Source organism: Glycine soja, chromosome 11 (assembly GCF_004193775.1).
Source record: "Glycine soja cultivar W05 chromosome 11, ASM419377v2, whole genome shotgun sequence".
In the NCBI taxonomy this organism is placed as follows: domain Eukaryota; kingdom Viridiplantae; phylum Streptophyta; class Magnoliopsida; order Fabales; family Fabaceae; genus Glycine; species Glycine soja.
This window is the reverse complement of record NC_041012.1, coordinates 18,685,440-18,701,341: the sequence shown is the minus strand read 5'-3', so window position 1 is coordinate 18,701,341 and position 15,902 is coordinate 18,685,440. Positions and strand designations below refer to the sequence as shown.

Here is a 15,902-nt window from a genome sequence, read left to right as displayed (position 1 = left end):
GCTGAATGGTAATTGCAGATGGTGAAACCAATGTTAATTGCAGAAGGTAATATATTTGAATTTGAATTCGAATTTCAAGTCTATAGTAAAGCCCGCCTAGACTTTGGTATTGGTCGATGGTATGATCTATAAATAGATTTCGTTTTAGACCATATCACCAAAGCTTAAGGTTCTTAATTATTCGTGTGGATTTGTCTAAACTTAAAAAAATAACTTTAAAATAAAAGCTGTAAGCATTTTTTTAAGAAGTAGATACGATTTACTTAAAATAAACAAAAATTACATATTTTAAGCAGAAACAATTTAAATAAATACATTAAAAAATAGAAAACTGTTTATAAATATTTATTTCAATAAATAAATTTAAATAGACTGACCTGTGTATCTCTGTTAGATACAAAAGATACTAGATAGAAAAGATACTTTATAATGGCTTCCGAATATGATGTGCAGTTGCAAGTGTGGCCATTGAGAAACAAAGTAGGAGACTTAAGGTTAGGGTAATGTGCATGGAATATGTTTCCTATTGATGACCATTCTCACCCATACGCCATAGAAATGGTGTTGGTTGACGAGCAAGTATTTCATGTTTGTAATTTTTTTTATTAAACCAAATATAAAATTGTAATGCCACTATTTAAATTTGTATTCTTCAAGTCTAATCTACAGCTAAACTGAATTTTCTTTCAGGTGCGACAATATGTTATATACGAACTGGAGGAAGAAGATCAAAATCTTATGTTAGCAGTTGGTGGATGGAACTCTAGCAGTGCATCACACCTGCAAGAGATAGCTGAGGAAATATGTATCCCTTCTTATTGTATTGACAGCGAGCAAAGAATTGGTCTAAGTAACAGAATAACATACAAGTTGAACATAAGCATGCATTCAAATATTTATACCTTGTCAAAGTTTTATCTCTTTTTTGCCTCCACTAATAATATTTACTGAATACTATTGGGATGCCTAGATGAAACTGATAAGAGAGATGTTGTATAAGGCTTTTACTTTCTTTGTTTTTTAGATTAATATATAGTGTTGCATACAATATTTACATGTTGTGACACTGTTTTGTGATTGATAGTTAGGTCATGTATGGTTCAGGATTCACAAAATGCACGTGTCATGCTATGTGGTACTCCGAGACATACGCTAACTCTTCATATCAGTCCTAACGCTAGAGTACAGATGCCTAGCCCTTAATCACTTGGCTCTTCAACCGACAGATTATCTCTAATCTATTATTATTTGAATATAATTTTATTTCTTTATCTATTGGTAGATATTCAATTATCTACAAAGTCATACATTATCTATAAGTAACAACTATCTACTAGCTTTTATCTCTAACTTTATATGTAAGTCACTGGCTATTATCTACAAGTTGGTAATTATCTTTCAGGGATGGTGTGTCATTGTAACAACCCCTATCAACAAGGATCTGCAGCTCCCTCTTCATCCTATAAGTATCAGGTTCTCTCATAATACCCTCGAACACAAACCTCACACATTCATTCATACTCACTTGAGACGAACACATTCACACCTGCTTATATACTTATTTTCTGATACTCTCCTAACTCATGTACTTAATTGAGCGTCGAAGTTATTTGTTTTGCAGGTCCCTCCTCTTGTCCTCTTAATAAAGGCTACTCTCAGTTCGACGTGTGAAGTCAAAAGCTCACCTTAGTCATGTCCCCCTGATATGTGTCAACTTTGAATTTTGGTAAATACAACTCCATCTGTTGGAGAAGAGGTTTAAAGAAGAGAACAAGGAAGACCTTGGCTAAGAAGCTGGGATTGTAGCCTTGACAATCTGGTTGTGAAATATTTTCTAAAATATTTACTATTCAATGTGGGATTAGTTATTGGGTAAAGTCCAAGTAAATCACAGTCTAAAAGGGGATAATGATGGACTTTTTTTTTTTTTACTAAACTTTGTAAAATTATATATCGAATTAGTATACCTCGAAAATTATTTGTTGGAGATAGTTGATTTTGACAATGTTCTCCTGCCGCCTTTACCTCCATTCTGAAGGTGATATTAATAGTCAAAATTTTAAATTATTTCACAAATTTAAAAAATAATAAGAAAATTCTTAATAATAACAAGGGGTGTTACAATTATGGTAGGATTTCTGCCCATTATCATTGCCATATATCATCCTCTTGATCATACCCACTACAACTCACCTCCTCATCACGCACTCTCATTCCCGCCTTAGTCTTGTTGGCTCTTCAACTAACACTATACATAACACAAAGACCCGAGGCCTCAACGTAGGGGATTCAAACTTTAGAAACATGCCGATTTAGTCCTTCGTTTCTAAAAATTCATCATGTTTTCTTAAAGTTAAGGTCTAAATCTACATGTTATTTTATAAAAAAATGAAGAGTAAATTCTTTAATATAAAACTACAAGGGGACCAATTAACCACATTTGATGAAAAATATAGAAACTAAAAACACATTTTTCCTATTAAACCTTGAAATCGAAGATCACTAGTCTAGTTCCTTTGGTAGCCTATATTTTTTTCAGGCAAATGTTAATCGTTAATTGTTAAGTTTTTGTTAGTAAGAAATTCAAACACTCCACATCTCCCCTCTCCCCTCCTTCTTCCTTCACCAAATCAACATAATTTGTTAGCCTACATGTGACAACCAAGTCACATGGATCATTTTGGCAATGTTCTCTTGCAACATTTACCCTCATTCTTCTTCCTCCTTTCATTCAAAAATTCCCTTAAATTCTAGAATTTTTATATTAATCCAATCATATTGACTTACATCTCTAACTTTTAGGAGTATCCTTTTAATTATTTTTACTTTTTTATTAAGGTATTAAAATAATTTAGTTGTTGTCCAGAAAATTTACAATGAAATATAAACTATAGCAGAAAAAATACTTTAAAAAAATATTAAAATGAAACTAGATCACTGCCATTAATTATGATTTTTATGTTATTTATATATATTAGAAACACTGATTTTTTTACCCAAAAATATAAATAAATTAATTATTTACTCAAATGATACAAATTAATCTAACATGTGAGAAATCGGTTCTTGGTAGTTAATTAAGTTTTCTGTTATTTTTTTTAAAAAAATTATTAATTTATATATATATATATATTATTTTATAAAAATAAAAATTTATTTTGCATATGTTGTTAGTTAATTTTATATTATTTTTTGTTTAAAATTATTTCCAAATCTTTCTATCGTGTTGTCAATTTCACACAAAGATTTATTTTAAATTAAATTATTTTAAAGAAAATACTTGTAATCCATTATTATTAAATAGTGTTTAAAAAAACAATTAATCCTTAAATGAAATATTTAGATAAGTGCATAATTTGAAATTAAACGTAACTAAAAAATGAAAAAAAAAATGAAACAAAGTTTATCTAGATTGAAAAAGACAAAAAAAAAAAATAAAGAAAGCTAAGATAAATTACTTTTTGCATTATTCTATTTATGTTTATGATATTTTATCGATAGAATGTTAATGTAATCCCATAAATATAAATTGTGGGTTAAATACAAATTTTATTAGCAAGAAATTAATTTTAATTTTTTAATAGAAAGATTAAAATATTTTTAAAAATAGAAATGAAAATAAAATGGAAATCCACTCTAGAAAAATATAGAAAGTTTTAATTTTTTATATAATTTTTTTTTTCATTTCAAAAAATATTGTGGATGTAGTGGTATTTTACATGATTAATTGAAGAAGAAGAAAAATTAGCTTATTCTAACACCATTAAAGTAGAGAATCTTAAAAAAAAAAAGTAACAACAAAATTCTAATGATGAATTGCAAGTTTATTCTAAAAAAATAACAACAACTAATTTGTGCAATGACTACACAGGTTCATCACGCATCAGAGCAATCATCTCATCAGTCATTCTTGGTTTCCTTCGTTTGTGCAGCAGGACAAAGATTTCATCTAGAGAAAGCCTAAAAGTTGCATTAAACTCAATCAAACCTTTGGTATTAAATTTTAAATATATGAAAAACATTTTTCCCACACCATCATTGTGGTTGAGCTCTATACAATCGTATTTAGCATAATTATCACTTACGTATATTGGTTGGCAATAAAAATGATCAAGTAAAGTTATGCAACCTTTGTTGGCGTCCAAAATTATTTTCCGTAAGGCATCAAATGACATGTCCTCACTTATTATGATGACTTTAGGATAAATAGGGTATTCAAACTTTATCCCTTCATATAATGGAATCAGGTCACTATTGCAATACACAAGAGTGGATACACTCTCCATGTTTTAAGTAATATAGTGAATATCAGACAAAGGTGTTGAGTGGCATCTAACTTCTATTACTATATATATTAGGTGATTAAGTGTTCTCCTGTGACTCATACCAACGGTTGAGATCGCACTGACAATATACACGATTTAGATTGTGTCATAATTAATTATGGTTGCTTTGCAAAATTTGAAAAAAAAAATGCTCAGTCAAATTGTCTCGTAAAAACCATCATCTAGTCACATCGTCTCAAAAAAAGCAATGTGAGGTCAAATCATTTGGGAAAAAGCAATATGGAATCAAATCATCTCCAAAAAATGTAGCGTTTAGTTAATTTGTCTTAGAAAATTCAATGTTCATTCAATTAAGGCATTATTTAGTGTTCAATCAATTAACAAGGGCAAACTGACAATCATCATAGTAGAATGTAATTAACAAGGGCAATTAAAGCAACACAAGCATTCCATATTTTGGAATCCTTGTATGCATGTTTTTGGCAGAAATGATTTGAACCCTCTATAAGGCATCCAATGGATCTAAAAAAATAATTTGTGTTAATAATTTATAAAAAAAATGTAATTGATATTTGAATAAATAAAACAAAAATAAATGGTTCAACCTCCTCGTTACGCATGTTATGGAATCTTGATATGCAGCCTATAACATCACCGTGTGAGATTTTATAAAATTGTTGCCTTCTGCCACTCCATCTAGTGAAATATAATATGTTAGTATCAAATACATTACCAAAAATGATCTTTGTTTGAGTGAGAAATTTTTGTTTTCCTAGTTGCAAGTGGATATGACAGTTGACACTTGACCTTTGGTTGAATGAATGACATGTGATATCATGCCCAAGATGACAAAAACACTGTACATCCTCCCATTTTTTTGGATGATGCATAGATAAATTGTCCTACACATTTCTCTGTAAAATGTGTTAAACATGTCGAACCCTAACTATATCATCGAACCTGTTCAAGATCCATTAACAAAGGTAGATACATCATGTGAACTACATTTCCTGACTTGTATGGAATCAAAACTTCACCAATCAACCCTAAAATGCATGCCCTACAATGAACTGCTAATTGTTGTGATATTGGTTCTGCTAGAAAAGTCAACATGTTTTCTTTTAACCATTTTAGTTTCAGTGTTGATCCCACTAGTGCATTGTTGGGGGTATAACACCTATATATTCTGCGCAAAATTGTTTTCAATCATAATATGTTGGGCTAGTAACTGGTTTTTCATCAACACGTAAACTAAGTTGATGAACAACATCTTCCAAAGTGATTATACATTCACCAGCTGAAAGATGAAACGTGTGTGATTTAGGTCTCCACCTTTCAACCAAAGTAGTCACTAAAGCGTTGACGATTTTCATTTTTCCGAGCTTTGCAACATCTGAAAACCCAACTTGAACCAACAAAGATTCAATATTGGGATCTAGAGAAGACATAACTTGACCATATGACTGGATTACATCATATGTTACCTATAGAAATCAAAATAACAACATGAATATTTGTAAATCATAACATAATTAACATTCAATTAAACAAAATGTATTACATACTTGTATAGATCTATGAAGGTGTTGTTTCCAAAAAAGAGGAACAATTGTAGATTCCATGATTTAGACTTTGGTACTAATGTCATGAAGAAATTAAAGAGGGATATATGAGAACGAGAGAAAGTGATTGTATATGATGGCAATACATGCATTGTATTTATAGAAAAATGTAATAGTAACACAATTTATCAATGGGATCTTGATCGTTCAACGTGTGTTGCTTAATTGGTGTTATCTAGGCCGTTGATTTTGTTAGTGAGATCTTGGTTGTTCAATGTCCGTTGCTCCCATCGTTGTTATCTAGGCCATTGATTTCGTCAATGGGATCTTGGCCAAGTGCATGTGAAAATTCATTAAACATTATAAATATAGTTTGCACTAAGGCAGTATGATACATCACCTCAATCAGAAATCTTACTGTTACCCTAAACTCTAAACCATGACTTCGTCATCAGTCACTACGATTGTGTATTACAATGGCACCATCACAACAACTAAGCATGGTTCAAAGTTTGTAAGTGGTTCACCAAAGATCATTCAACTTGAAAATAGAATGTCACTTGATGCCTTAAAAAAGCAATTGGAAACAAGATTAGTCTACCAAATGGTAAAGTGGTCATGGATATACATTTTTGATGTCATGTACCATTTGTTAGTGATTGTTTTTAGTACAGGGCATACATACTGAAAGATGATAAGGACATAATTAATATGTTTTCTATATTCGAGCAACTCTAACCTCACATGCCTTGAGTTATATCTTATCACCACAGGCACACTTACACAAACATGTTCATCACTGCCACCAATTTCTACAAGCTCTTTGAATTTAGAGGGTTTGGATGAATGCATCGATGAAGCAATGAACCTTGAATTGAGTTTTGCAGAAACCCCCCACCCAATTTATTTGATTACTATTTTATTATTTAATGATTTGTAGTCGTCATATGTGTTGTTTATTGTTGTATTACTGAATGCTTGCCATGTGTGTTTTAATGCCAAAAGTTTGAAGTATGGAATGAAATCTTTAAGTTTCAACGATTTTTTTTGTCACTTCATTAATGTGTTTTAGGCCCAAATCGACAACCGAAAGTTGTTTTAATGGCTTCATTGACATGAAAATTATGGGATCGAAATATTATTTAAAACAAAATAAATGATACACACAACAATCTAGGTGTCAATAGTTGTCCTCATGGAATGAAATCTTTCAATGATTTCATGTGAGTGTGTCAGAGATATTTTTGCTTTACACCAGTGTGTCAAGGAATCCAATGTTGATAAGATAACACTTAGGATTGTCTTGAAAACATGTATAAAAAGAAAGAAACTTGATCTTAACCACGACTTACTGGTAGAACCAAAATTATCAAAAGGGGTGTGACCCTAACCGCGACCAGCCGATAGAACCAACACTATCAAGTTCTTAACCCAAGAACAAAGGAAAAGTTCTTACAATAGAGAAACTCTCAAATTTTATTAATCTTCCAATTCTATCTTTGGAAAGTACGAGTGTTCCCTATTTATAGGCTAATCATGAAATGTTATAATAGATTCTCACTATTATGCATTTACCAAATGCATTGATAATTGCATGCCACTAAATGAAAATAAATGACAATAAACATGAATATAAATTTCCCACTAGCCACTAAATGACTTGGAGTATTCTAGAAAACATTTATTAAGGCTAAGAGAAAATGAAAATTCTCCAGAAACTCCAGCCAAAAAAATAGTACAAAATTACAAATAAAATGACAAAAATTGGACTTAGTTATTATCTAATCAGTCCAATATTAATAGTCCATCAAAATTGATCAACTTAGCCCATGGATGCTTCTTGGCTTGTAAATTGGGCTACCCAAAGTGATTCTTCAAGTTGACCTCAAAGCATCTTTATCAATTTGTAGGAAAATGACCCAATTAGGTGTAACCCTTAATTAGACATTGGTCTTCTTTCTCTTTGATCTTTAGAATTAGGCCTTGCAATGCTTGTTTCATCCTCTTAATCTTGAACCTTGTCATAGGACCTCTAATCCCATGTAAAGGATCATTAGACAAGCTAGTTTCACCTCTATCAAATATTTTACGTTAGTGTATTAGAGACACTTTTGCTTTAAACTAGTGTATCAGAGACACTTGTGCTTTACGCTAGTGCATCAAAGACATTTTTGCTTTATGTAAAGGAATCCAATGCTTTAAACCCTAACCCTAGGTCATAAACCCTGAACCCTGACCCCTATATATAGAAGTCATATTCACCTTCATTCAACACATCCACACAACACTTTCTTTCTCTATTACTTTCTTCCAACTTTGCAAACATAATACTCAACATGTCTTCCTCATCTGTCAATTGGTTAGTGTACTACAATGGTTAAATAATCAATATAGATGAAAGAGATACATTTTAATGTCCTCGCCCAACGTTCTTCAAACAAAGCCTCACACTTGAATCCTTGGAAAGAAAAATCCATCAAAGAATCTGACTTCAACCACTAGACCAAGTTTGCGATATTTCATTTTGATACCCACAACTAGTTAGCTGCAAAATGCTCAAGTTTACAGTAGTGCAACTTGTTGACAATGAAGACGTCAAAGGTATGATTTCTATAGTTTGCCAACATGAGGTTCTTACATGCATTGAATTGTATGCAAAAATCCAATTACATACACTTCCCACCCTAAACACTCAACCAATATCTCATGAACCTCAATATTATTCAAATCCTCAATCCCATGTTTCACATACTTCTAATGTAACCCAAGCTACATTCTATTTAATCCAACCACAAGAAAGTTTATTTGAACCAAATACATCTTCTTTTACTCAACTTATTTCTGCATCATTTTCCACCAATTTGTTAGACTCATAAACATTTGGTGTTGCTGAGGACCAACCTCACCCATACTGGAGTACCCTTGCAGCCCAACCTACCTCATCAACCCAACCAAATGAACTTAAGTTTACAGTAGAGCTTGGCTTACCTAACGAAGAACTTAGTCCCTTTAGTGAGGATGAAGACGAAGTTCTACGCAATCAATCTCAAGAAGATCATAAGGAAGAAGTTGAGCATGTTTCTCCAATAATAATCGTACAACTATACTACATACCACCACACATGCATAATGTTGACCTTGAATTTAATTTTTCAGATTTTTAATTTGGTGATACGTTAGATAACGAAGAAGTCTAACATCTAATGGGGATTCTCTTTGAAGGGATGTGTTTTCGAACAAAAGAAGAAGTACAACATGCTTTTCAATAATATCATGTAAGCAAAAAGGCTAACTACAAGACACAACTATCAAACTCATCAAAGATAATTGTCATTCATGATGATGATGGTTGTGCTTGGAGGTGCAGGGCAGTATACATCCATGCAAGTAAAAAGTGGAAATAAGAAAGCTTTATGAACCCCATACATGTTCAAATCCAGCAATCTCACAAGATCATGCAAAGCTGTCTTATTTTCTCAATAGTAAAAGCATTCACACGTTGATTGAAAATGATCCATCAACTTCAGTGTCGACCTTGATAGCTCACATCAAAACACTAAAGGATACACTACCGCGTACCAGAAAGCATGGTTGGAATAGAAAAAATTCATTGAAAACATCTACGACAATTGGAAAATATTGTTCCACGATTTACCAAGATTGTTGCAAGCTATACAACAATTTCTTCCTAGTATGGTCATGGAGAAGTAAAAACTATCAATGTTACCACAAGAAGGTCAAACAATAAAGGGTTTCATGAAATTTCATTTTCTTTTTTGGAGTTTCAAATCGTGTATCAATGGGTTTCAATATTGCAAACCTATGGTTCAGGTCAATGGAACATAGTTGTAGGATAAGTACAGGGGGACCCTCCTTGTGGCAATAGATGCACAAGATGGCAACAATCAAATCCTTCCAATAGTCTTTGTCATTGTTGAGGGTGAAATAACAGAAGCATGACTCTTCATCCACAAGATGGTCTATGTTTGATTTCAGATAAGTATGAGTCAATAAAACGTGCCTACTCAAGACATGATAGTGGATGAACGACATAATTTTGCGCATGTGTTTTGCATTCGACACATTACACAAAATTACATGAAGAGGTTCAGGAACAATAACTTAAAAAACTAATTATCAATATGAATGAGTGTCAAACTTCTTTTTCTTTATATTAAATATCACTTAATTTTGTGTTATTCACAATATTGAAATTGTATGTTTATAACTACTAAGCTTATGTAAGGATAAAGCCTACGTTCAATAATTACTACAACAATCTGAGGGAGGAAACAAATGGTGATTGAGCAATTAATTGACTTAAGGAGATTCTGCGAGAAAAGTGGACTCTCACATGGGACGGTGGTCAATGATAAGGACACATGACCACCAATCTTGTTGAGTCAATTAATTTGGTACTCAAGAAAACACAAAATCTACCAATGAGTACACTGGTAAAATCAACCTATACAAGGTGTAATGTATTGTTCAACCAAAGAGGGAGAGAAGCCACAACAATGATTACATTTGGTCAAATTTATACACAAGTACTAAGCAAGACTATGGAAGACACACAGAGAAAGGTAAACTCTCACATTGTTCTTGAGTTTGGTCAATCTGACACATGATTCTTGGTCTAGGAGACAATTAACCTGAGAGAGGTTCGACCTGCTAGAAATTTCATGGTCAGGCTAGATGAAAGGTGGTGTGACTATCTCAAATTCCAAAAAGTGCACATGCCTTGTTCTCATGTTGTTGTTACTTGTAAGCATGCTCTCCATTTGTATAGAAAATATATACATACATCCTATGTATACGTTGGAAAGTGTCTCCAACATATACAAAGGATTATTTGTGAAATTTTGCAGCAAAGCGTATTGGTCACCGTGCCATGAGCCAAAAATCTGCCTCGACTCAAAGAAGAAAAGAAATTCTAAAGGTCATCCTTTCTCCTCTCGTATACACACCGAAATAGATATCTGAGAACCGAGTCAACCAAAATAATGTTCCATGTATCGCATCTTAGGCCATTCAAAAAACAAATGCCCCTAGCATGTAGGCTCAAGCAAAAAATGTTAAGTTTATGTCATATTCTTTGTATTTTAAAATTTTTGTTATATTATTTAAATTTTAAATATTTTGTTTTATTTTTTGTAATTTTATATCTATTTTCTAATTTAAATATTTTAGTTCAATTCAACTTGTTGGTTAAATATCTTCTTTTTTTAATTTCAATTACGTATTTTAATAATCAAATGAAATGAAAATACAAAGGATTTCAACTTTAGATAATTTCTTATTTATTGATTATGAATTTTTTTTTGGTTTATTTAGTCTTTTTTTCAGCTTTTTTTTGTTAGTTTCGATATCTAAATATTATGTAGTTTTTATGTGAGAAATTTTTATGAATTTTTAGTCACTACTTAGTTGTTATTGTGGTTTTTTTGGTAAAACTACTATAAAATGAAGATATAAGGAATAAAGATATGTTTTATTTTCCTATTCAAATTTTTTCAAATTCATAATTTTAGTTTTTTTTTATTTTTTTAATTGAGATATTTCATCACTCACTTTTAAAAATAATTTTAATAATACAAAAGATTTCAACTCTTCAAAAAAGGATAAAACAAAAAAAATAATAACTACATATACAAAATAATATTATTTTCCGTTTAAACAACACATAAATATAAATAATTAAGAAAGAAAAAAATGCAAAAACAATTTTAAAAAAATACAAGAAAAAAGTTAAGAAAACGACAACTTGTTTTTTTATTATTTTTAAAAAGGCACGTTTAAAAATTGGTTCCTGGTGAATCAATTTCTAGAGGAATACTAAAAATAAAGGTGAGAAATCAGAATAGTATTTTGTATCATTTGGATAAATAATTTTGTATGTATTATTTGTGTAATTTTATATTTTATAGGTGAAAATTTCTAAAAACGCTACTCACATAATATGTATATTTAGTTTTCTTTTAAGGAAAATGTATATTTAGTTAAGAGGCAGTTCTAGCTAAAATATGGTGAGACATTTTATTTTAGTAGCGTTTCCAATATAAATTCATTCCACGATTGGTCACTTCGTGGCAAGTATCGAGTACAACATCCTTCTTGATGAAAACTTCATTTTATGATCAATTTAATAAAGGAGAAGACATAGAATTAGATGATGGCACAGAAGAAGAAAAAAATGTAGTAGAGAAGATGATTATAGTTATACTTTAGTGTTGGACAAGTTTTACTTATTTTTTAACCGAATTTAGAATTAGTTAAAATTCATTTCTTCTCATAAATTAAAACAAAAACAAAACAAAAAAAGTTACACTTTTGGTACATTTAGTTTTCTTTTCTTTTCCGTTTTTTTTTTCAAAGGTGCATTCAGTTAAAATCCATTTAATGAATAAAGTAATAGAGATGCCAGAAGGGAAACTTGATATCCTAGAAATGCCTCCAAAGCCTTTATTGTATCCACATGCAGAACCTCATCACACGACTTCACAAATGGTGAAAGTTATTCTGATGAGGAGTCATGAGGATATAGATGTGAGAGGTGTTTACCTCTTTGGTAGATCTAAACCCATTGATATTTCTGATCATGTAAATTTTTAGCTACAACAATATATGTGTAATTTAACTAGCCTAGACACGAGTGCTAACTATGATTTTTTAACTACCCTAAAAGTGAGTGCACTGTAATATAGGGAAGGAAAAAAAATACTTTTATCATCCTGCACTGTAATATAGGGAAGGAAAAAAAATTCTGTGTTAAAAACTTCAACTTTGGAGAAATACTTCTCAGGTACTTCATTGTGAAGTAGCAGAAAAATACCCTAATCAACCATATTGATAGAGATTCAATTTACTGACCCAACAATAATAACCAAAAAAATAGCCCAAGTGGGGAAGTTCATTATTGGAAGAGATCCCATCTCAGCAACAAAGCCGGTGCCGATAGCCATTGATCTCTAAACTAACATGCACAGTCCCAACTAACTCTAATGATCACTAAATTAACCAACAACCTCATAATATAAACTAGAAGTAATAGCATATGAGCCACTTCAAGTACATCAATCCTAAGCTGGCCATACCATTATATATAGACACAAATCTTATGAGGCTAGAGCATCTCAAACCTTAATCTAAGAAGTATTTCCCTTTTCCAACTTTCATTGCCACACCTTGGTGAGTAGTGTGGCCAGGCTAAGGTAGGTATCTTCACAATAAGGAATAGTTCCATTTTCAAATGTTGCTCTACAGGGTGCCCCTGCTTCTTTTTGTGTGCTTCTGTTTTGCCAATTCTGCTGCTGTATCTGCTAATGAAGCCTCTACAGGTTGGTGGTCTGAACCTACTTGTGTATATACAACTTTCCTTTATATTTTGTACAATATAAGTATCCTAGAACCATAGCATAAGCAACATTACATGATTTACATTCATTCTCAGCTAGAACTACAACACTTCACTGACACACTAAAACTAAATACAATTATAACAATCATGTATACAATATGATATTCAATGTTTTTTTGCAGGAACTGAGGTGACCATTGATGCCAAGCCTTCAGATAAAAAGTTAAAAGGCACAGAGTCATTTCCAAAAGAGAAAAAGACATTTTCAATACCATTTTTTAAGCCTGTACCAAAGTTGGTTCCGATTGTTAAACCTATACCAATGCCTTTTCCAAAGCCTCTACCTCTACCTATCCCAGTTTTCCAGAAGCCTATACCAAAGTGGATTCCAGATGTTAAGCCTATACCAAAGCCAATTCCTATCCCGGTGTTCAGGCCTGTCCCAGTTCCAGTGAAGCCAATACCAAAGCCATCTCCAACAATTGAGAAGCCAAAGCCATGTCCAATAGCCAAAAAACCTGTACCTACTCCAGTGGTTAAGAAGCCTTTACCAAAGCCAATTCCTATTGTTAAGTCAATCCCAAAACCATCTCCAACAGTGAAAAAACCTCTACCTATCCCATCAATTAAACCTGTACCAAAATCAATTCCAATAGCTAAGCCAATTCCTATCCCAGTGTTCAAACCTATCCCAAAGCCATTTCCAATAGAGCCTTTACCTATTCCAGTAATTAAGCCTATACCCACGCCAATTCCTATCCCATTGTTCAAGCCTATCCCAAAGCCATTTCCTATAGTGGTAAAGCCTCTACCTATACCAATAATTATGCCTGTACCCAAGCCAATTCCCATTTTTAAGCCAATTCCTATTTTCGAGCCCATCCCAAAGTCAATTCCAATAGTGCAAAGGCCTCAACCTATTCCAATAACCAAGCCTGTACCCAAGTCTATTCCCATTGTTATACCTATTCCAATTCCAGTGTCAAAGCCCATCCCAAAGCCATCTCCAATAATAAAAAAGCCTTTACCTATTCCAGTTACTAAGCCTATACCCAAGCCCGTTCCAATAGTTAAGCCAATTCCTAAGTCTATACCCAAGCCAGTTCCAATTGTTAAGCCAATTCCTATCTCAATATTCAAGCCTATTCCAAAGCCATTTCCATTAGTTAAAAAACCTCTACCTATTCCAATAATTAAGCCTATACCTGAGTCAGTCCCACTTGTTAAACCCATTCCTATTCCAGTATTTGAGCCTATCCCAAAGCCATTTCCAATGGTGAAAAAGCCTTTACCTATTTCAATATTTAAACCTATACCAAAGTCATTCCCAGTGGGTAAAATGCCTCAACCTGTTCAAGTTTCTAAACCTATTCCATAGTCGTTTCTCATTTTTGTAATTAAGCCTATACCAATAGCAAATCCATTTGTTAAGCCTAAGCCTTTACTTCAAAAACCCTATTCTTCCTTAAATACCACTTCCTACCAAATTCAAGAAACCACTCTTACCACCTCTGCCAAATTCACAAGCCTATTCTAGCATCATAAGAATCTTCATTCCATACACTTTCTTGTGCTTATGAAGTTATCCGCTCCAATTTGGAAGAACACCTGCATCTCAAGACCAATGTTATTATATATAAGTTTGCACGCATTCTATTGTATCAATCTTGGATATTGAATTGGAATGTATTTAAATTAAAGCTTTTTCCTCATCACGATATAGCCAATGTAAATCGATGATGGACTAATCAAATAATGATGCTGATTCGCTGGTTTTGGTTAACTTAATAGTTGTTGTTTTTTGTGATAACATTTTTGAGTTAGGGTACAGGCAAAAAATAATCATATAAAAGGTCACAAAACTCTGTTCGCTTGATACGTGATAAAATTGTGGTTGCTCACCATGATCACTGCATGATGTAATTGCCGCAGCTCAGAATGTGGCTACATCTACACAATTTATAACACCTTAACTGATATTTTTCTATATAAAATGCAATGACATAAAGAACATGTAACTTATATAGTTCCTCATGTAACAATGGAAACTAATATCTTCAAAATTGATTAAGATATTGATTTAAAAAATTTTAAATTTTTACAATAAAAGTATTTAAAAATTATTAATTATAAACACTCAAAATTTAAGTATATATAAATATAATATTCATAATAAAAAAATGCATGATCAAATTTAAACAATTATCAATTTATATAGTTATTATATATATTTTAATTTATACATTTCATACAAATATTACGTCATTATTACTTAAAAAAACAATCAAAATAAATTTGAATTTGAATAATAGGTTTAATATTTTTTAAAACATCCTCTCAATTAAAATATAATTAATTATATTTAATATATTTCTAAATATTTTAAAAATTAATTTCATTAATATATATATATATATATATATATATATATATATATATATATAATTTAATCTAATATGTGCATCATGAGTTTAAAATCTAGTACGTAATTATGACGTGAAAGAATGATCATCAAGTTAATTGACAATCGCATGAATTGTGAATTAATAATAATTGATTGATTCAATAAATTTAATAATTATTTTATTCTATAATAATACTTATTATAATTATTCAATAATTAATTAACTAAGTTAATCACCATTGATTTATAAATTGTGCTAAATTATTAAAATGTTTGTTATTATTTGATTATAC

At 31.4% G+C, this 15,902-nt stretch overlaps 1 protein-coding gene across 1 annotated transcript; it reads left to right on the top strand.

Annotated features, from left to right (window-relative positions):
- Nucleotides 1-12,968: 12,968 nt before the first annotated feature.
- Nucleotides 12,969-14,993, top strand: LOC114375325 (proline-rich extensin-like protein EPR1). The gene is made up of 2 exons (XM_028333101.1): nucleotides 12,969-13,185; nucleotides 13,388-14,993. Exons 1-2 carry the CDS (start codon nucleotides 13,098-13,100, stop codon nucleotides 14,581-14,583), a joined length of 1,284 nt encoding a protein of 427 aa, XP_028188902.1. The 5' UTR covers nucleotides 12,969-13,097; the 3' UTR covers nucleotides 14,584-14,993.
- The last annotated feature ends 909 nt before the right edge of the window (nucleotides 14,994-15,902 follow it).